At 40.8% G+C, this 22,246-nt stretch overlaps 1 protein-coding gene across 1 annotated transcript in view; it reads left to right on the plus strand.

The window, feature by feature from the left end:
• LOC103894299 (transmembrane protease serine 11E-like) overlaps positions 1-16,042 on the plus strand; it is a 42,968-nt gene extending 26,926 nt beyond the window's left edge. The window contains exons 6-10 of the mRNA XM_019470565.1: positions 8,922-8,960; positions 12,133-12,328; positions 13,149-13,408; positions 14,194-14,336; positions 15,881-16,042. Of these exons, the coding sequence (XP_019326110.1) occupies positions 8,922-8,960; positions 12,133-12,328; positions 13,149-13,408; positions 14,194-14,336; positions 15,881-16,042 (800 nt within the window). The remainder of the gene's footprint in view (positions 1-8,921; positions 8,961-12,132; positions 12,329-13,148; positions 13,409-14,193; positions 14,337-15,880) is intronic.
• The last annotated feature ends 6,204 nt before the right edge of the window (positions 16,043-22,246 follow it).

A 22,246-nucleotide genomic window follows, 5' to 3' on the forward strand; every position in this document is an offset into this window, starting at 1 on the left:
TTTGGTGGGAGGATCAAAATCCTTGCAAATTCCCCAGGGGAAAGGGAAAGAAAGGGAAAATGTTCTTATCTATGTGACTTCTCAGCTGAGGATCTAGCCCCTTCTTTGGAAAGCAGACCTGCATCTGCAGGATATGAAAATTAACAGCACTATCTTTTTGATTTAGCGAATTACCAAACAGACACTGAAAGGTGGATTCCCCTCCTCTTCTACACTTCTGATCTGTTAGAGAATTTTTGTGCAGGCTTAGACTCTTGTCTCTGACTTGGCTTCAGATATATACAGTCAGCATTTTTTCTGGGTGTCAGACTTTTCAAGAATGAGTTGCTAGTTGAAAGGAAGGGGCAGATACTTGCTCCATTTGTTTTTGCAGACCTTCTGCTTACTCCTAAGCACGAGGGTGACAGTACAGCACATGGGGGGGTACTGGCTGCTTGCTTTTCCACACTAGACTACTTAAACCAGCAGAGATCTGCAGAGGCCAGACGGCTGTGTTGAAAGAACAAGAAGCCTGGGCCAGACTCCATGCTGGATGGATCCAGACTTCCTCCCACTCAGAAATGACCAGGAGCAACCTCTTGTTCTGCCTCTTGGTGCTTGAACTGGGCACGTTGCATTGCAGCAATGCAGCGAAGCTCAAATATGAGGTGTCACACCCCCATTGTTTCTTAATGGGCCAACCAGTCTTCCCTATTGGAATGGCTCAGGATGATAGGTGACATCCCTTTGGGCAAAGAATCACCATTTCTCTGCAGTGTTGTTTATATGCCAGTAGTTCCTGTTTAGCAAAGTGCACGTGTAATTTCTCCCAGATAGAAATAGTACGTGGGCATCAACTAGTGAGATTCAAAGAGTTTTTTGGGTGGGTGTTTTTGTTTGTTGTTTTTTTTTTTTAAAAAGACAGTCAAGTCATGATTTAGTGACTTTTGAAGCTTCAGTTTAATTTGTTTCCTTACATAAAGGACAAAATTGGAAGGAGTGGTGCCTTACATAAAGGACAAAATTGGAAGGAGTACAAAAATGCTTGTTAGAAAAGGCCTGTGATCTTGTCATTGAGTTATCTGATTAGCTGCTTTTATTCAGTCTGGTAAATGTGGGAAGTGACTCAAAACTCTGTTTTAGTTGACCTTGAACTGCACTAGGGCTGTTACAGTAATTCACTAGTTGCTAGTTAAAAAATTAGCTGATATAATTGAATCACAATGTTTTCATCAAATATTTGGTCTCAGTAAAAGATGGCATCTCTGTGTTACTTTGATAAAGCTGTATGATAAACTTCACGTTGCTTTTCTTGGCTCTCCCAGCCTAACCATAAAACACTGCATAGGTCTACTACTCACTACAGGATTAGCATTGTGCAACTGTTACACGTGACACAAAGGAACATAAACAATACCTTGCCATTTCTAGGAGATGACAATAAAAGGTTCCATTTGGATCTTTCCTTGCTAATAGGATTTCAGCAGTGCTATGAGGCTTAGGCAAGCTCCTGTTGGTGCTGCTGTTTAAGAAAACCAGGTTGACTCAAGTGAATAGTCTAGAACGGAGCACTCCTGTGCTTTTAGAGGAGATGCAGGTCTCAATTTATAAAGCTCGTCCTCTTCCTCACACCAGGGAGAAGTGACAATTTTCAACAGATCCTGGAAGTCCAGAGAAGGATCTAGGTTTTGTATTTCTCACTTCTCTCTCCCCTCCTGAAATATCCTGTCCAACATTAGTATTTAAACCAAGGAAAGCTAAGAAGCCCTAGGGTTTTTTTTCCCATGCTCTGCAGTGCCTTTCTAAATCTTGCTCCATTGTAGCTTTGATGGTTTTGCCAACTGGAATCCTTGTTTATCTTGAGGCTATCTCAGAACATTTTCATAATGGCTTGTAAAAAATCATTAACTTGTTCATTGTAATCACCTTATCAAAAGATCCTAATTTGGGGGCCATGATATATCTTAGTTTAGCTAAGCATAGCTAACTAGTTGAACAAATCCAGGTGAGGCACTTATTTACATTGCATGCTAGGAGGGTCTGATAAGGAGAACCTCCTTAAGTCTTCCTCCCCGGATCTAATCATCTTGTTGTTCAACACCATGTCTCAACTTGCACTTCACTCAAAAGTATTTGCTTTGAGGATCAGCTCCAACAAACTCCTGCAAATTGGGTGCAACACTTTGGATCTTCAGCTGCAGTTCAGGGCAGCAGTACAAAACTAAGTGGTCTGCCAGACCAGGGGTAGAACTTGCTTTGCCTCTTCATTCCCGAGGATTGGGAATAAAAAGGGGATAAAATCTAAACTGACAATGTTTTATTAGTTCTTTTTTTTTTTTTTTTTCAGAGAGAGAAGCATGATCGTACAGGTGTGAAAAAATAGCAAGTGTGCAAAACTTAAAGGAAAACAAAATAATATCGTCTCTGTTTTGTATCATCACTAGTAGTAGATGTTCTTTACATAGGGCTGCAAAAATACATTTGTATCGGGGTATCTTCAGATGTGTTATTCCTCAAGTCCCTGCTTTCTTATTTAGCTACACTTTAGTCCCCTGGTCAAGGACAGTGGTATCTCCAGACATCCACTATAGCTTTGATAGAAAATAGGAGGTGGTAGAGATCTCTGCACTTGTGTACAAACCCCACTGGAAGCCCAAATATTTTTTCAGTGGAGAATCAAGCAAACTAAGCCCTATCTTCTCTGTAGAGCAGTGCAAGGGCCAGCAAAATGAGATATCAAAGTTGGGTGACTTGGAAACATCCATGTTAGAACGTGCTCTTCCATTGGCACTGAAAGAAGAAGGTGTCACAGTTTGTCCTCTGTATAGTTCTGGCACCAAAGAGATCTCCTACAAGGCTGAATTTTTTTCCCCACAGTTTCTTGGTTAGAAGTAGAGTGACCTCACAGCCTGGATCCCTATTAAGCAAAGTATAGAGCAGCTTGCCAGACTGTTTCCCTTTGTCAGGTAGGTTGGAAGTCTCCCAAAATGTATTTTTGGGAATGTACTTCTGATGTCAGAAAAAATGGTTGCAAGATCACTGGCACTGTTCAAAGTGAGTAGGAAGTATTCCCACCTGTTGCACAGCCAAGGGTTTTGACCATGAACAATGAGTCATGAATTGTTTTTGACCAACAAGTCAACTGTTAATTGTTTCTATTTATCTGACATCTGGGGCTTGCAAAAGCTCCTTACAAATACAAAGTACAGAATCTGGGAGACAGATTCTCACTTCTTTATCGAGTCTTCGGTGGGAGACATGCAGATGAGTGTCTGACCTGGATGATTGAGGAATGTTTCATCTCAAATAATGTTTGTAGCAGTCTAGTTTTTTTGTACTTTACCAGCCACAACAGCAGCTTGGGGGAGTGGAACAGGACATGCATCTGTACATTGGGAAATACAGTGGAGATCTGACATTCCTCACTTTGATGCCATTAGTTTGGCACAAGGTGGTACATTTCCATGTTTGCAACAGTCTAGAGAGGCTGACTGAAATGGGAGGGACTGAAATGTATTTTAAAATTAATATTTTGCAAGGACATTCTTTGTGATGAAGGAATTAAGCAGGAAATAATCCTGGCCTGACTTCTTTGACTACCCAGATAAGTTGATTTAATTAATTTCTTCACTCAATTCTTGTTTTTCCCTTTCTCTGCCTTGCCTGCAGAGGTTGCAGGTGATTTGGGCTGCCCCTACTGTAGTGAGACCTTGATTGCAGCTGGGGCATGAGTGTAGGTCAGGAAGAAAAATAATGCTAAAAACTGTATCAGCTTGAATACATGCTACAGAACTGGTACATGAGGTCCTCATGCAGATCCCTCCTCGGGCTGCAGGACACCCAGATGAAGTTGTTTTAAGTATGCTGTGAGGTGTAGACCTCTGTCTGTCCTCATGGACAGATTTCAGATGTGGTTGATGGGGGCGGGGGGGAAGTCATGGATGTGAGGACAGGTCCAGTGGACATAAGTAGGGAGGGAAGGGCTGGGTGACAGGGACAATTAGAGGTACAAAGCCTTTGTCTTCTCTCTACCAGGTTACTCTTCCCTGTTGAAGGAATAAGAATTGCATCACCTGTATCTAAGCCATGTTTTGCTACTTCTACAAGGGTGCATAACTCTAGGGAGGTAATTCCTGCTGAGAGAGTGGTGATAATATTGGAAGGTTAGTGGGGAGATGTTTTAGGTTGCGTGCACTATGTAACCACACAAGAATATGACTTTCCTGCTGAGCCCAAAGCTCATGTTTTGCCATCTTTTAGGAAACTCCTGCATTTCCTTTTGGATACAGTTTTTGGAACATGACTGAATCTGCTGCTCACTGCTCTCATTCCCATTTCACCCCAGTACCTCGGGCCTTATGGTCTTTAACGTAATTAAAGAGTATTAGAGTAGAGTTATTATCCCCACCTCTGCCTGCACTGCAGGACAAATACACTGTGACATTCCTCTCAGCTGCCCGGGTTTGTGACCTACTGAAACTTGCTAGAGATCCTTTTTTTGCCTGCATGCACTGTTGTTACCCTAAATAACACTGAACTAGGTGAGCCCCCTGTTTCTGATGCAGCTGAGAATTTTGTAATTCTCTCCCTTTTCAAGGAAGTTGTTATTAAAATGTGACAAAGGACAGTGGGGAAAATGCTTCCTCTGCTCCCTGGTGCATTTCACAAAGCTGTGCTTCAAATGCATGTCCAAGAATGTGTTATTAGTACTGAAGCACGTACTTTTTCTCAATTTTTTTCCTGTTTACAATCTTCTCCTCCCTTCATACCCCATTTAAGATAATCTCTACCTTGTCTTCTCTATGTGAAAAAACAACTTACACAAGCAAGATGTGGGAGCTTGATATAAGAGAGGATGGAACATGCAGTTTGCCTTTGAAGCTAGCGGTTATATTATGACATATAGAAAGTCACGGGTGGAAATCTTTAAAGAAAATCAAATTTCTTGTGGGAATCAACATCTGTGAAAAATGATGTAATTGGGTAAAGCTGTATCAGATTTTTAAAACCGATTTCTCACCTTTTATTTTGCAGCCATCTCTGGCCCTTTCCACACTGAAAATGCATAATATCCCCTAATAAGGCATTTGCTTGCCTTGCTTGAACTACTTCAGTGTAATGTCTGGTCCATTTATGTCACTGAGGGTTCTGCCTGTTATTTTCCTTTTAATATAAACACTGATCTCTGTGGCTAAAACGAAATGAGGCAGTGGACACAAGATTAATTCTTCTGATGCAGTGTCACTGATATTATTTAGAGACGTGGCAAAGCGAGCACATCTTTCTGTAGGAATCTCTGAATTCCTCGGAGATAAGTGGTCACATTCTCTCTGCCGTTAACTATATACCTGCAAATGTTTAGATGGCTGCCAAATAGATCCACGGGCTTTGGGCACTGAACTCCCTTAGAAATCCTGGCCTTAACTGGCTATTGCATATAAACAATTACCAAAATAAAGATGCTTTCCTGCTCTTGCTTACTCCCCTTTTCTTTCCATGTTTGCTGAAACACATATGTTGAGGAGTAAAAAGAAGTTATTTACTGATAAATTATTAATCTTAAATAGTAACTGCAAGTCACTGTTCTCATTAGTTGGAAATTAAGGCAAATAATTTAAGTGTGTTTTAAGGTTATTCCGTTTACTAAATATGCAAAATAACTGTATTAACAAAATTGCTTGTCCAGTTGGAGAACAGAGCCCTCTTCTGAAAGATGGAATCCCTAAGCTGTGTTTCAATAGACTGCTGTGATTTTAATTTAAACATTATTTTTGTCTTTTAAGCTGGCAAGCTTTAATTAAATAGCAAGTTCCATTTTACAGGTAGGCAATGCATGTTCAAGTTGAACTTGTTCTTGTTTACAGTGGAAGCCTGAACACTGTTTTCCTAAATGCGGCACAAACAACTATTTTTGCAGCTGTATGTGGTTGGGTCAAGATATGACACTTTAATTGTTACTAATTGATGCTTTTTCTTGGTAGTGCAAACAACTAGGGCAACTAGTAAATGAGCAGGGCAGCGAAATTGTCTCTCGTGCCTTACAAGTAATTGCTTCAAGGCAGGGCTTGCAACATGTTGGCTGGCACAGTGTGAACAGCTATGCTGTTGACCAGGCCAAAAATGTCAACCTAGTAACAAACGAAGGCAAGCACCTAATGAGGTAAGCCAGTAAGCAACCTGACTTTCAGCAGTATCGTGTAAGCCAAAGTGCTCCCTGCTTTTGATGGGATCTACTGTGGGCTCAGCTTATCTGAAAATAGTGTCAGTTAGTTCAGGTTTCCAAACACGTACACGTGCTCTGGGTTTGGGATCTTGGTTTTGAGTCCTGGGTATTGTGCCCTTGATTTCACCTGCCCTGATCTGCACGATGGGTTCCTGGGTCTGTTGCCAGACAGACCTGCTTTCACCTTTTAAAAACTCCTTTTACTTTGAGGTTTTCTCCATTGCTGTGGTGTTTTCTTTAGTACTTGTGTTGCAGCTCCCGGTGTGGGATTCATGGTCAGGGCACTGTATCTGGCAGATCTCTAAAGCAAAGCAGTGCCCCTCCCCTGCTGAAAACAGCATTGAATTTATTGACAGGTGTCACTGGCCTTTTTCCTTCAGCAGCGGGTGGGTGGGCGAGTACATTGGCTGCATAGTCATGATATATTATAAAATATGCTAATTAATATTATAAAAGACAAAGCTGTACAGGCATGCTATTTAAGACTTGCAGCGTGTGTGTGTAAGACTTTTTTCTCCAGTTACACCCAAGTCAGTCCAACTGGAAGCAATAGGTCAAATTTTGCCCGTGTGAGGTTTGTACATTTTCTTGGTGCCTCGTAAAAAGGCAAACCGATATAGACAGGTGCCTTGCAGAACAGCTGCATGACTCACAGCACAACTCAGTGCAGTGAGAACATGCCAATTGAATTGTTTCCGGCACTGCGCTTGATCAAGCTGGTTGCTCCTTTTGTCTTCTCGATGAGCTTTGCAACATAATGTAAGTGTTAATAATTGACTGCAGGCTTTATAATTAGGCATTATGAGGTAAATGTATCTCCACCCAGAGAGGAGCTAAAAAAACATTATTAATGATACTGCACTTGAAGGCAAAAGGTGCTCTTTCATTGTTGATTACACTTGTTAGTTTCTTACCAGTTTTCAGCTATAAAATACTAGAGTGACCTAAATGATGAACTAGTTCTGAAGGTTGTATGAATTTCTAGGAAAACATTGGATGCTCATCATAGTTGAAATAAACAAGTAGGGCCAGATTTTTCAAAGCACTTCCTGCCAATATAAACATATAGGGGAAGTAGCCAAATCCTTAGCACAGCTCAGCATCCATTTTTTTCTCCTCACTTTGTAACTTACCAAACGGTAATGTTTACACCATTGATGAATCCCTATGCTGGTGTAGCTTTTACTGTCTGGTATCATTACATTTTGATGTAAGGGATCTTGGCAACAACCAACCGTATTACCCATGGAAATTCACAGAATGCAACCGACATTCCTGAAATGCAGAAGTACCTGTACTTTAGGGTTTTCCTCCTTCTTTCATAGGAATTGAGAAAGTACAAGTGAGCATTTTTACTGAAAGGGGACCTCACAACTTGTTGCTTGCCCACCAGTAAAATTTATTTATCTTTATTATGTGAACAGTTCCTGTTTATAGTGAATAAGACTGTGTTGCTATATAAATGTCCAATTATAACTCATCTCCCATTCTTACAAAATAAAGCAGCGGCTGCAGGCACATACGGCAGCCCTACCACTGCCTTTCCCCGCAGTCAAGCTGTACGTGCACTGGAGTTCTGTTTGTTTCCTTTTTCTATCACAATGTGCTTAATGTCATATTAAGAAATGAATGAGTATGTGTCTAGTAATGGTGGATTGCAAACATGCAATTCACACTGCATAACAGGAGGAGTGTCAAGCCCACAAGCAAAACACAAGTGATACAAGCAGAATAGGCGACAAGTATGAACCAGAGCCCTTTGCATTCAAAAGAGACTCCTCCTGGCTTGGTGTGGTTTGGATCAAAACTAGGATATTATTCTGTGTAGCTGCAAAGATAAAAGAGAAATGAAGTAAGTGGATAAGGACAGGGATCTGCTGAGAAAGTCTGTCCAGCCGCAAAATGTGAAGTTGTGGATGCTGTACAAGAATCACTATGTAATTTAAAAATTGTATTGAAAGTGTAATTTTTTAATTTATTTTTATTTTTTAAAATTTGTTCTGACTGCTGGCAACTAAAATGGTAGCTCTAGTAAAAATAGCATTCTGGAAGAAGGGGAATGGATTTATACCTTGAGCCAATGCTTGTTATTGTCAGCATAAGCACACTGTATTGTCCATAACCATGCATATTAAAGGAGGGAATACATTGCTAGAACCTGCTGTGTTGTACCAGACACTCTGTTGCTCAATGAGATAGGAGAAAGGAGAGTGAGCCCCTGCTATTGTAAGCTGGCATTGCTGCAGTGAAGTCAGTGCCTTCTGATCTCCAAGAGGGCACAGAGTGAGTACCAGATCTCCTCTGGCCCTCGCTCTGGTGTAAAATGTGGCAAGTTGATTTTTTACAAAAAAGGAACTTCAAAACTTTCCACTAAAATTTTCTCCCCAACAAAATTGTGGATCTTGAGTAATACAGGACTTGTTTTGTCTGTACTCCCCTCCAGAAACAGCAGGGTCCAGCAGGATAGGGGAGACCCTGTGCCTGGTCCTCAGAGGATATTGGCTGGCTGGAGAACAGCAAGCAGCACCGCAGAGAAGAGTGCCATAGCCAGCGCAAGAACGTGACCACGTATGAGCTACAGTGGTTTCTCTAGCAGCGCCCCTCAGCTGTACCTCCTGTGGTGCCCTGTACTGAAATAGCTGTGGGGTGGGACGACCATGCAGATGGGAAACCTTGTCTGTGCTGTCCTGGCCTTACCCTGACTGTTTGTTTGTTTCAGATATGGAGACGAAAAGAGCAGAAGCCCTCTTCAATGACAGTAAGTGAGGGCTTTTTAAGCCTGGGAAATCGCCAATTGTTTTAATTGGCATTAATAGTCTCTGAGCACTTTTCCTGACCCTTAAAAACCTTTTCTCATCCTCTTGTCTAATGAATGTGACCTTGTACTTCACACACATGAGCCGTGTGTTTAGAAATCCTGCTCAGTCATGAGGAAGCCTTTTTTATTAGTGTCTTCTGGGATACGTAGGAAGACTGTCTTTAAAGTAGTGGTGATGTGGTAAAAATACCTTCTAGAAAAAGTCTACACCCACTGCTGAGTTCCCTAGTCAGTTTTTTCTGCAGCGAGATGTTCCTTCTGTTAAAAATATCAGCAATTCTGTGAGAAAAGAGCAAACGATGAGAAAAGAGCAAGTGCTGAGGGCTCTACAGAAATCCCCAGCATTGGGCAGGGAGGAGACACACAGGTCCTGCTGCGTAAGTGCCTATGGCACGCTTCTGCCTCCAGCAGTGCTGGTGTGGAAGGTGGAGGGTGCATCTTAAATGTAAACCCTGCTATCTAGGAAACATAGGACTTGGCCAGTGAGGGCTGAGCACTAATGTTCAGGACACTTGCTTATTTACTAGCCTGATCCAGTTGCTGTTGGTACTGGTGAGAGCTTTTACACTGTGTCTGCTTAATCGTGTATTTGGACATGCAGAGACTAAGCCATGTTTCTATATGAAAGCTAAGCCATTTCAGGTGACTCCTAGGTGTATGTAGTAAAATTGAGTGAGTGAGGAGGACTTCCAATGAATAAAGGAACTTAATTGCTTGGGCTAGTTGACTGCTTTCATGTCAGGCACAGCAGCTAGCTGAAAGGTGTACTATAATGTGCTGAAGGCAGGAGAGTCCTTATCACAGATTTGAGTGCATTTTATATTTGAGTAGATTATAGTTAGAAGCAATCTCTATTATAAATTGATTAAAACATGTACTTGAATAGAATACTTTGTCAAGTCTAATCCTGCCTGCACAGGGCAGACACCCTGTTGTCTGTCTCCCTGATGTAAAGTTATTAGAACTGCATCTTGGAGCAGTGACTGCAGAATCTGTTTCATATATGCTTGTCTTGGATGCTGTAGCATAACAACTCATCTCCACCTTGCTACCTGTTATTTTCCTATACGCACATTAAGTGATGAGATTTACACCTGAACATGTACCATAATATTGTTCAATTGGTGCTTTAAGGATGGCAGCCTAGCAGAGACCTCTAACGCAGCCTGTGAGTGAGAAGTGCCCCAAAAGCCGGTAGGATTGGGCACATGCAGAAGAGTTTTTGGAATAATGGCTTTCTGTGTGCTCTCAGAAATTGGGAATATGTCATTTTCTTTAGTGTGCATTGGAAGGAAAGAAGAACCATGAGGAAATGTACAGAAGTTACATCAGCCTGTGATTATAATGAAAATGTTCTGGATTTTGGAATGGCTAGTAGCACAAAATTGTTCCTTATGGAAATATAAGGCAATATGATTGGTCTTCTCAAGGTATTGCTGTAGGGGTTAAGTTGAGGTATTTTGTTTTAGAGATGTTTTTAAGCTTTCAGAGAAGGAAGTCAGCTTGTTTGGAGTTCTCATAGTCATAAAAAGCCATATTTGCTTACAAGTTGGGTTTCTTTTAACTCTGGGAAGGTTTGATCAGTTCCTTAGCAGCAGGCTGTCAAGTAATGGAAGATAAAATAACATCACTTTTTGGGTCCGTTTTAGGTGCTGGTGTTCTGGGCACTGATGGAACTGAGTTTTTCCCTGTGTTTTGAACACTGACTGCTCATGACAGGATTGTGCAGTTTTAGGACCAGTAATTGAGGATTACCAATAGCTTTTAGGAGGGAAACATGCTAGTGCAGACAGTCTTATCATTTATGGTATATTCTCCAACTTTCCTTTCACACGGAAGGTTTTGGACAAGTAGACAAGTAGATTTAGATTTCACTGATTTCCTTCGTTGTGGTTTTAAACCTCAGAACAGGGCAGACTCTATACTGAGCACGAGCTTCTCAATATTGTATGGGGTTTTTTTTTTTTCAAACTTACGAACAGCTTTCAATCTGCTGTGTTACTGCTGCTGCTTTTGACTGTGAGGTCCTGTTAACATAACCCTGTGCAGATTCTAGCAGGAAGGGGCAGAGGTTACCCTGTGCGTGGCTCCAGTGTTTCGCTTCTGAGGACTTCAGGGGCCCTGGGGCTGGCAGCTCTTCAGTGACGTACTACCGGTTTCTGCTTTGTTCCTTTCTGGGTCACTGTCTGCGGGAGACAGGCAGTGCAATGGTTTGGATTGTGTTGTCACTATGCAAATAATTCTTAGCTCTGTCTCTTTTTCAATGAATTGGGATAGTCCTGTCTATCAACTTTCCTAATGTCTAGCTGAAATCGGGGCCTGGATGAAAACTAGTGGGTCTTGGTCCAGGTAAGATGGATTTGATGCTGTTTGGATGGGAGAAGACTGCTGAAACAGCTCTGTCCATTGAGGAAGTTTCTAAAGCTACAGGGGAGCTTCAGCTGCTCCTGACTATCCTGAGTTTCGTGGCTGAAACCATGGATGTTTTCATTTCTCTCTGGGTTTGGACGATAATACTTTTTGCCATGGATGCACACCGTGCTGGAGGTATCCATGCCTTTGTCATCTCTGGCTTGGATTAGTGTGATGCTCTTTGCCTGAAGTGCCTCTCCAGGTCCACTTGCAGACTGCCATTTGTGCAATGCGCAGTTGCCTGTTTCTAGGTGACATCTTGCTGATGTAATCTGTGTGCATGCGTGGTAAAAACCCATGGCTTGGATCATTCCCATCTTAGATTTTGCCTTGTTCATGTTTTAACCTAATGACAAATTACCTGGAACATTAAAGTTAGCAATCCCTGTGTTTGGGAATTGTCTTGGGTGTGTGGTGAAGGTTTTGATTCCTGATTTGGGCTGCTCACGCAGCTGAGCCTGAATGGTTGACCATCATGGCTTTCCATAACAGTCAGTTTTTCATTCAGGCTTCTAACAGAATGGGTTGTGCATGAGGATCTCTGATTTGGGGGACTGGTGGAAGGTATGTTTTCTTGTTGATGTTAATACTGTTAGAGAACCTAGGTGGTGTGTAATTTTACATATGTTTTCCACAGCCATTAGCAGGCATATTTACTAAAGAGAAGAATAGCTAATACACTCTTTCTCCTTTTTGACAGTCTGTGGGTTACGGCAGAATAGATCAGTCAAGTCAATGGCAAAATCATCATCGTTGCGAATAGTCGGCGGATTGTCTTCTGCAGAGACCGGGGACTGGCCGTGGCAAGCTAGTTTGCAGTACAATAATATCCATCGCTGTGGTGCAACACTCATCAGTGATACGTGGCTTGTATCTGCAGCTCACTGCTTCAGAGAGTAAGTTCCCAATCTTAAGAGAGAATCTGCAGCAGAATGTGCCCCATGTGTATCAAGTTGTGTGGCTTTCCAGATTTGCACCACACCCCTGACTCTTTCCTGGGGAACAATTTTCTGCCTTGGAGAGGAAAAGTCAGGGTTAAGCAGACCCATCACTTGAACGTTTCAGTGAGAAATTAAAGACTGACTCTTTGAAGCAGAACTGGCAATGGTGTTAGTGGAAATCAATAGTCATTTGGCAGAGAAGTGCAAAAAAGGTAATGTAACTGAAATGGCAGAGTATTTGTTTCCCGTTGCACTAAATGTTTCTAAACGTGCTCCTTCGTGTTACAACTAGGTTGTTGCCACTGCAGGCTGCTACCGGAAGTTATAATCCCGCATTCCTACTGCTCCATTCAGCCATGCACTCCCAGCGCTTTTTTCTTTCAAGCATGGCAATTGTGAAGCTGCAGGGCAAGTTAAGATGGAACAGCTGATTGAACAGATTATTAACATGCAAAAAGAGTAACAGAGATGAACAGTTTTCTAGCAGAAGAGCTTTTTGACTTGATTACACCCTGTGGCCACACAATGGCTAGATCAGGGACGAGGAGCGGGGCAGGAGTATGAGACCACAGTTGAGGAGGGAATGCAGGATTGCCCTCTTCTAGCAGCAGCCCACAATTACGTGGGACATAGTGTTATGGGAAGCGATGGATGCCTTAGGAATCTAGTACGGAGCTGGCTCGAAGGAGCTTTACAATAAAGGTGCTCACCAAGTTTAAAGTCCCAAACGCTTATATTTACAGCTAAATACTTACAGCACTCTTACCTTTTTCAGCATGAGTCACCCTCGGAAGTGGACTGCTACTTTTGGAGCTCTTTTGAAGCCACCAAGCTTGAAACGATCAGTCAAGATTATTATTATTCATGAAAAGTACCGCTATCCAGAACATGATTATGACATCGCACTTGTGCAGCTCTCTAAACGAGTTGAGTTTACAAGTAACATACACCGCGTTTGTCTGCCTGAGCCATCTCAGACTTTTCCGTACAATATTTATGCTGTCATCACAGGCTGGGGAGCACTTACCAATGACGGTGAGTCCTGAGTCTACCAGGCGACCTGTATGTTACATAAAGAGTGGCTCTGATCTACTGCTGAATTGATACCATTTCTGTAGCCATACGTTGTATGGCAACAAGCCTAATGCTTTGTCTATAAGCAATAGGTTTGTTTAATTGTAAGCAGCAGTTTCTTGTTCTAAAATTAGACTGGACAAAGACAGAGCTACAATCCACTGAAGCAGAAAACAGGAAGACGACTGTTCTCTTTTTCCAGTCTTTCCATTTCATATTGTAAATTTTTAAGACAGGTAGTCCAGCCATGCATGTGTTTATATAGCACCTAAATAAAGTATTTTCCCAGCCCTAGCCAGAAGCTACAGATAACTCTGCACATTTACCTGAAAGCCCACAGAGTGAGCTGCAGATGGTGACTTATCCAAGCTCACATTCTTATCAGGCCATGCTAAGAGTAGATTTAGCAATGGAAGCAAGGAGTCTTCATTTCGTATCATCTGCCCAAATTGCTAGGTAATTTGTGTTCCATGGTATTATATGGAACAAGTATAAAATACATGGTTTTACACTTAAGGCACTATGTACCATGCAATCGTTACGTCTGTCTTAATTGTGCAGTTCCTAACTGAGACTATGAGTATGTACATTTTCCTTAAGGGCCTAACCTAGACAGATTGACAAGCAAAACCTCCACATTAAACCAAGTCAAGCTGGTCCTCCGTAAGAGAACATTAAATGCTCTTCCTGTGTCTTAACTACTGCAAAGTAATTCTGATAAATACCCAAACTGTATTTCCCCTCAGGTCCAACTCCCAATGCTCTTCAGGAAGCAACAGTGAAACTTATCAACTCAAACACTTGCAACAGAAAAGAAGTGTACGATGGGGACATAACACCCAGGATGTTGTGTGCTGGATACTTGGAAGGGGGAGTAGATGCTTGTCAGGTAACTGTAGCTGAAAATTAGAAAGGAAAACTGTTTTAATGCTGACTCCAGTATCTGGTTGACCAAATCTTAACTGACAGTGTATTAGTCCTTTAAATAGGCTCCATTCAAACAGGAATTAAGTTGTAAAGTGAAACAGCATTTAGTACACGTCATCTAGCACACAAAACCCATACTAAGAGAGCTAAATTAGTATAATATTCAGAATTTAAACTTTCATAGCATGAAATGAAATTCTTATTCTGTAACTCAGGATAGCTGCTACAAGCCCATTTGCTTCTCATAATTTCTTGTGTGTGAAATCTAACTAACAATTTGCTTGCAAAGTGATATGACAAGACATTGACAGAGATACTAAATGCTGAAATACTAAATACGGGCTAAAAATTTAATGTCTCAAGTAGCCAAACCAGACATCTGTACAGTTGGGAAAGAAGAAGTTTAAGAACGTAGCAGTTAAGTTGCCAGCAAAAATGCACTATCACTCATTGAAATTAAATTCTGGACTGGATCATCTCATAACAGATCTGTTATGACATGATCTTTGGTAACAGACTTGGATCAGTGGAAGGAAAACTGTCTGAAACAAAGATAACGATAAGGAAGCTAGGTGTAAATGGAATGGTAAGGATACGTGTCTGGTGCAGGTTTGCAAATGTTGCAAGGAAATGCTTATGTTCAAACAAAAATATTTCCATAATGTTTAACTTTTAAATAACAAATAGAAATTACCTTTTTACAAAGAATGCACTCCTAAGTGCTGGTTCAAAACAGACCCTTTCCAGAATCCCAGTCCTACAGATTTATGCCTGAAGTAAAACTCCCTGCAGAATAAGTCTGGAGGCTCAATTCCTCTGTTTCTCTCTGGCTTAGCATTGAAGAGACCTGAACAGAAGGGTGCAACTGCTGTTCATTTCAGTAAAGCATTTTGGTGGAAGATGGGGAATTTGGTCTGTTGTGTGAGGATTGCCTTTCAGCCTGTAAGGTTTCCAGTTTAATGATGATTACCATGTCATGCTATTAACAGTATCTGAATTCAGCCTTCGAAAGTGGCTAACATCTTAAGGAGATAGTGTCTAATTAGAAGAAGTCTGATGAAAGTCTAATTAGAAGTTCCTGATGAAATCCTTTTTGAAATGTTATTGCTGTGAGTGACTAAAAAAATTTGTTGAAAGGATAGTGGTTACTGAAAAAAAAAAAATTACTCCTGTTGGCTTAGATTGCTGTATATATTTGTGTTTCCCTACTTTGTACAAGGAGGAAGACAAGGCAGGTGGGAAGCAGTGTTTCACAAAACAGAAGAGAAGCTTTTTTTTTTTTGAATGTAAAACCACAGAGACAGGTCAGGAGGTTCCATGGCAAACAGGAAAAAGCCACAGACTTCTGACTCAAGTTTCAGAAACAGCCTGGATTCTGCACAAATGGCAGCTCTTGAAATACTGCTCGCTTGCTTCTCTTATTGGACACACCCTCCTGTCTCCAGAGAGAATTATATTTTCTCTTCTGATCAATTAAATCTTTTTTTTCCCCTCCTCTTTCTCTAGGGGGACTCTGGGGGACCACTCGTTACTCCAGACTCTAGACTGATGTGGTACCTCGTGGGAATAGTGAGCTGGGGAGACGAATGTGCCAAACCAAATAAACCTGGAGTTTACACACGAGTGACTTATTTCCGCGACTGGATTACCTCAAAAACTGGCGTCTAATTCCAAAATCAAAAATGGATTTAACTACATAGACTGCCTGTAACTCGTATGTGTCTGTAATTCTGAAAGGTTGTTTTTTAGTATATATATTCCTATGTAGTTTTGGTTGAAGCAACCTTTGCCTGCAGCAAGCGCCATCTTTGCTGTCAGAGATCCTAACCCCTTGTGAATTTATACTAAACGTATGAGATTGTTTCAAGGCTCAAAGATGAGGCAGGCATTCTCACTTATCAGAAATTATGAACTGACATCATTAAACTAACATTTAAAAGCTACCAATTTACCTGCTTTATAAATACAAATATTTTCCAGGAAAAAAAAAAGAAATTTTTCTTTAGCCATGGCCGAGGTCTGAAGCTGAAACTTCTTCCTCCAGTGAAGCAAATGCTGTCACAACTGTGTTTCTAGCAAAACGAACCCGTGATTATTATTCTTGTTAGAGACTATCATCTGCACAGACTGCAGCAGAGACCCGGGATGCTCACTCACCCTGTTCGGTGGCCTTGACAGCTAACAGTGGATCAGCCAGGACTGAGGGTAGGTCTTAGCTAAGGAAAAGGAGGATTTCTGTGCTTGCAGTAAGTTGGAAGGGAAAAGAGAAAAGATTGATGTTCTTTTGAAGCACATTTTTAACAGGACATTTTTTGTGGATTCTGTGAAGTTCAAGTTACTTGAAAGTGCTGTTGTGGAAGTGCTTTATCACAATACTGTGCTGCTACCTCTGTACCAGTTGCCTTCTGGATCTACTCTGTTCAACTCAATATGCTTAAGATACAGAAACACAAGCTCTACCCAAATTTGTTTGTTGTAAGTGTGTCCCCACAAACAACCTTCCTGGAAGGAAACCCAGCATTTAAATTTGTGCTAAAGGAAAAATAAATATTCACCACAAACAGGGAACTACCTTTTTCGTTCAAGAAATAGTGTGATTTTTCCAAGGACATACCAGACAGTAGAAACCATCTCACTGCAAAGAAAGCAATTAGTGATACTGTCTTGCTTCACTGATGGATTCATCTTTGTCATGAATGAATATGATCCTGTCTTATGAGGCTGAAGAGTAATTTCATATCAAAGAACAGTCCTGATAAGAACTTCAGAATAAATGCAATCCTTATACATCGATTGAGCCCTTTTCCTACCTCTGTGCATGACATCTCATGGATTGCTGGTGGAAGGGGGTCCAGTGACATGACTATTACTGTCCCCTAGAGCCCAGGCCTTCAATATGAGGATCCAAAATGTCACTCCAGTACTGTCTCCTGCAGCCTTTGAATGGCCACAGGACTGTTTAGGCTGTGAATGCAGGACTCTCAGGAGTCTGCATGAGATGTGAAAGAAGCTGCAAGCCCCACAGCTGAACTTACTACAGCTGAAAATTTCTCCGAAGCATCCTGCTTCCCCTTCTGCTCAGGACTAGGTCTTTCCTCAGCCTTCCTACTGTGCAAACTCTCCAATAATCAGCATCCCTGGGAATGAGATGCTCGGCATTTCTTGAAAACTCGCCCCCTGAATTACAAGTCTACATATGGATGGAAAAGCCGATGTTTAAGCCTCGGTGGTGGAGGAGGGGGTTGTCTTATTATTAGGCTCCTTCCAGTTTTTCTATGTATCTTTTTGAATTTCAGTAAAAGACAAGATGCCTTATCTCGAAGAAATCTATCGAAGGTTTTAGATTAGTTTTGGTTTTGAAATAGTAGTATCTTTATTCTGATTTTCCATGTCCATTACAAAATGAAAAGGATCTTGGGACAGTTAGGAGGATAGTTAGGTGCAGCAAATCCGTTTCCTTAATTTATTGATGAAGTTTGTAATTTATGCACTTTTGAGTTGCTGCTACTTTTCAACTAAGAATTTACTCTGGGCCAGGTTCAGTTACAAAATAGAAACTTCATGGAGTTTTGGATTAGGTCACCTGGAAACACTGTTTTCTTCTAGTGTTCAGGTTCCCTTTTTTCGAAAGCATCCTTTGAAAAAAATTACATCTAGTTTTTTGTGCCTTTTATTGCTTTGAAGGTGAAAATCGTGACAAGTGTCCTTCCTTATAATCAGCTGATGAATTGCAATTGAAAGTAAACAGTAGTTCACTTTCATAGATAGCTAAGGCTTTGTTTTGCACTTAAATCTATCTTTTTGACTAGCAAATGGAGGGGCAACAACAAGGAGGTGAGGCCCAGATTAGATACAAGCCCTATAAACTGGTTCCTACCTCACACTGCAAGTGGCATGTATATATAATACCTTTAAAAAGAGAAAGGCAGCCTTTATTTTCAGATTTTCTCGTGAGAGGCCAAACAGCCAAGACGTGTGTGGGAGAATGTCTACCTTACTCAGGGAGTCCTGAGCCAGCCAGATGCACTTTTCACAGATTTTTTTAGCAAACTGTCTGGCCTGGGTTTGTCTTATACTCCATGTCAGTGTTTTATTTATGAAGACTCTGTTTGTTTTCTGTCCTAGAATACAACAATGATAATGTGTGATTAAAGAAAAGATTTTTAAAAACCTTTATTTTTGTTGATGTTAAGATTTAGCAAGGATTTAAACAATATAAAGGTAATATGTTTCATAACATTAAATGTATTTAAAAACAATTGATCCTTTTTTGTCCTTTTTTTGCTTAATAATAACCAAGCTAAAAATAGTCTATTTTGCATCATATACAAATCTTCCTTATTTTGATATAAGACTATTCTAAAACTGCAGCTCTTTCTGTTCATTCCCCATCCTAGGAATTATTTGTCTTTAACAGTGGTTGGAGCTTTACAGATGTTTCAGCAAAGACAAGGTGGGACACCTGCTTTTCTAAAATACTCAAAGGTGAATTTCAGTTAAGCTAGCGCTATGCAAATTTGAGAATGGATCTGAAGCTTCATCCAAGAATCCACCACCTTGCTTCTGGCCTTGGAAAAACTTATCCTTGTAACATGGCATTCCTGACAATTGGCTGTAGGGAGGTCTACACAGCTGACATACCAATTCTCCTGAGATTTCCCAAGCAGATTTAAAGCATCAAGAAATGTGTATCAAACTTCTGGTTATTCAAATCAGGTTGTTTGAGGCTTGCCTAATGCTAATTTTCAGCCTGGAGCACAAGTAGGAAAGAAATAAGAGGCTGATTGCACAAGGCCTAATCATGTGAGGAGGTTTGGTTGAATGACATCAATCTGTCACCCAGATTTCTTACGTAAGTAAAGCTTGTAGAAACTCCAATTCCGTATCTGCTGTTCCTGTTAACAAATTAGAAGAGTTGAGAGCCAAAAGTTATTATTTAACCCAATGAATATTTATCTGGCAACTCGCAGCCTGCGTTAGGGATGCACGCGCATGGAAAAGCTGGGTCTTGCTTTTGGAAATGCATTTGTGCACATGTCAGCGTGGAATCAGCTTAGGTAATCGGTGCCCTTGTCTATCTGGATCAGGATTTTAACAACATTATTAACATGGTTTCTAGGAAGGTGTCACGTGCTAGAGCAACCTTAAGTGACAAGATCCTTTGGCCCACCCCATTGGGAAGCTGGAGTCCTTTAAACATGCCAGCAAAGCACTCCTACACCGCACATTGTGCCAAAAAGAGGAGATAAAGCCTTGCCAGTCTGCACCCTCGCTCCTGCAAGAGCTGATGGCAAGCCATAGCCTATGCCAGGATGTTTGGAAACCCATTGAAGGATGTTGATATGGATTTATGGTCATTTCTGCACTGGCCTGTCTGCTAAACTGAATTGTGTTGGCCTTAGTTCTTTCAAATAACAAATTTTTAGGGAGAAAATGACACAGTTTTGTCTGCTAATTTGCTTATTAACTAAATAAATCAGGGAAACAAATGCATCTCCCCCAAATCCCCACTTTGGAGTCCCCATTAAGAATGTGAAATCGAGCCTGGAAATCAGGAAATTAAAAGACAAAAAAAAAAAGTACAAGTGGCTGGGATTTTCCCAGCAGATGGAAAGGAGATTTACAGCTATATCAGCTTCAGCTCCTTTTGAAAATACTGGCTCTAAAGATGCATTCAATACCTGCATGCAGAATGAATCTACAGTAGTGCACATAAAATGAAGTTACAGATATTTTGGGCATGAACAGGCCTGAGTCCAGAGGTGGTGGTGTTCTGACCACAGCCATGTACTGCTCATTGCCTCAGCAAGTCAGTAAACTGACAGCCTTGCTTTGTACCTTTTACCAATCTCAAAAGCTATAGCTGACTTTAACATGGTACAAACATGGAGATGGGATCTCCTTTAAAATTTATTTATTTAACCAAATTTACTAAGATTTTATGGTTATATGTATTTTTAAGAGAGGGCTATGGGGAAAAAGAAAAGTCAAATGGCTCCAGATGTTTCAAATTTTTCAGTCTTGGAAAATAAGAGAAAAACCTGTATATTTTGTGATTTGGTACCATCAACCTAGAGGGCTCCTGAGTACACCTACTGATGATGCATTTGGGAACCAGTTTCTTTGGCTTCTGGGGTAAACAGAATCTGTCCATTTTTATTTGGCAATTTATCTTAGAATGCCCATGTTCACAGTTTCACTGATGGTTAGTCTTTGCTTAATTACCGCTAAACTGTTAGGCAAGAATTAACTGGATGTTGCCGTTTCTCCGTTTAGGCAAAGGCAAAAGGCTTGTCAGTATTCACTGCTACTATGCAAAATCTGTTTTGTGTGAGATGACTGCATATCAAAGTGACTGGTATCTTAAAAAATGCAATGACCATGACAGAAAGATGGTGGGTAGGAGATTTTTTTTTTATTTTTCAGAACAGATGTGATTGGTAAGTTCTTAAAAATAAGAATTGTTAGTTTAACCTTAAAAAAAAAAATTGTAACAGGTTCATTTTTAAGGAAAGAAACCACAAAATTAAAGGTAAAAATTACTGACAGAACTAAAAATTAGCAAAGTGGCAAAAATGAAGCTGACATTTTTTTGCTGTCTTTAAACTCTCATTCACTTGTTTTCCACCCTTTATAGCTGGGACTCCCGTTAGTTCTGTTCATCAGGTACATGCACTGCTCTTTGAAATTACTTTATTGAAATAATTGAATTAATTTTATTCTTGTATTTTCTGATTTTTATGTATTATGTGAAAAAGCTACAAAGCAAATACCAGCCTTAAATATCGGTTCCTTTACTGGTAAGGATTGCATTCGTTATCCTGAAGAACCGAACTGAACCTTTTATCCCATCTTTCAGTTCAGCATTTCAGACTTCTAGTGGCCTCTAGTGGTTCTCTGAAATTTGCCCACATCTTTCTTCTCCAATTATTTCTGTGTCACAAATAAGCTGTGTAGCAGGCAAGTACTTTCACCCTGATAGCAGGGGAGAGAGAGAGATAAATGCTAAAATAATGCATTGGATGCTCACAAAGAGGACAAAACTTGGGTCTTCTTGCCCCTAGAAGTTCCCAAAAAACCCAATCAAGATAGAGAAAAGGCTTCCTTTTTTTTTTTCTTGTGTGCTGTAGGATGCAGATAGTTGGTGGTTTGATTTTTTTTTTCAGTTACAAATATTTTAAAATACAAGGTGACTATTCTGTGTACACTGTGTGCAATGACATTTTTCAGTCGTTGCTTGTGCAGTAGCATGAATCCTTCCCATTCTAGCTAAGATGTGCTAATGGTATCAAGAAAGATTTAAACTTGTCTCGCCTACCCCAGTGATTAGGGATAACAAAATGGAAGGCAGGGTTTAAGTTGAAGGACAATTAAACTGCCGGATGGGAAGGCAGGCACTGCTGGGATCTTAATTACAGGGAGGCAGAGCAATGGTTGCTGCAGCTTGCTTTCTCCTGATTAAACGCCACCAAAAAAAAAAGGGAAAATGTTTCCGTGAGCATCCCATGTTGGCATGGGATGTATGTTGGTTTTGACCACTTTTTCCCAAATCTTTGCTCTTCTGTGGCCTTGGATGCCCTCTAGCATTTTGCAACTTCACTCCCTAGCCCCTTTTAGTGAAATTTTGCCTATTTTTGAGGTATGTGACATCTTGCTGGCGCTCCCCTACAAGATGTGGACCGTTATCTCAGGAGCAGGGCTCAGAAGTGCTTGATTGTCTAAACTGCTAACACTTGAACCTAACAGGGTTTTTTTTTTTTTTTTTTTTTTGCCAACACGGTGTGTTACTTTTTGGGCAGAAAGTGATAAGTGATTTTTAATGACTTATGCGTCTCCCGTTGGGCACCAGGGAAGGGGACGGTGCCCGGTGCC

This window comes from Aptenodytes forsteri, unplaced genomic scaffold (assembly GCF_000699145.1).
Source record: "Aptenodytes forsteri isolate BGI_AS27 unplaced genomic scaffold, ASM69914v1 Scaffold93, whole genome shotgun sequence".
Classification (NCBI taxonomy): Eukaryota; Metazoa; Chordata; class Aves; order Sphenisciformes; family Spheniscidae; genus Aptenodytes; species Aptenodytes forsteri.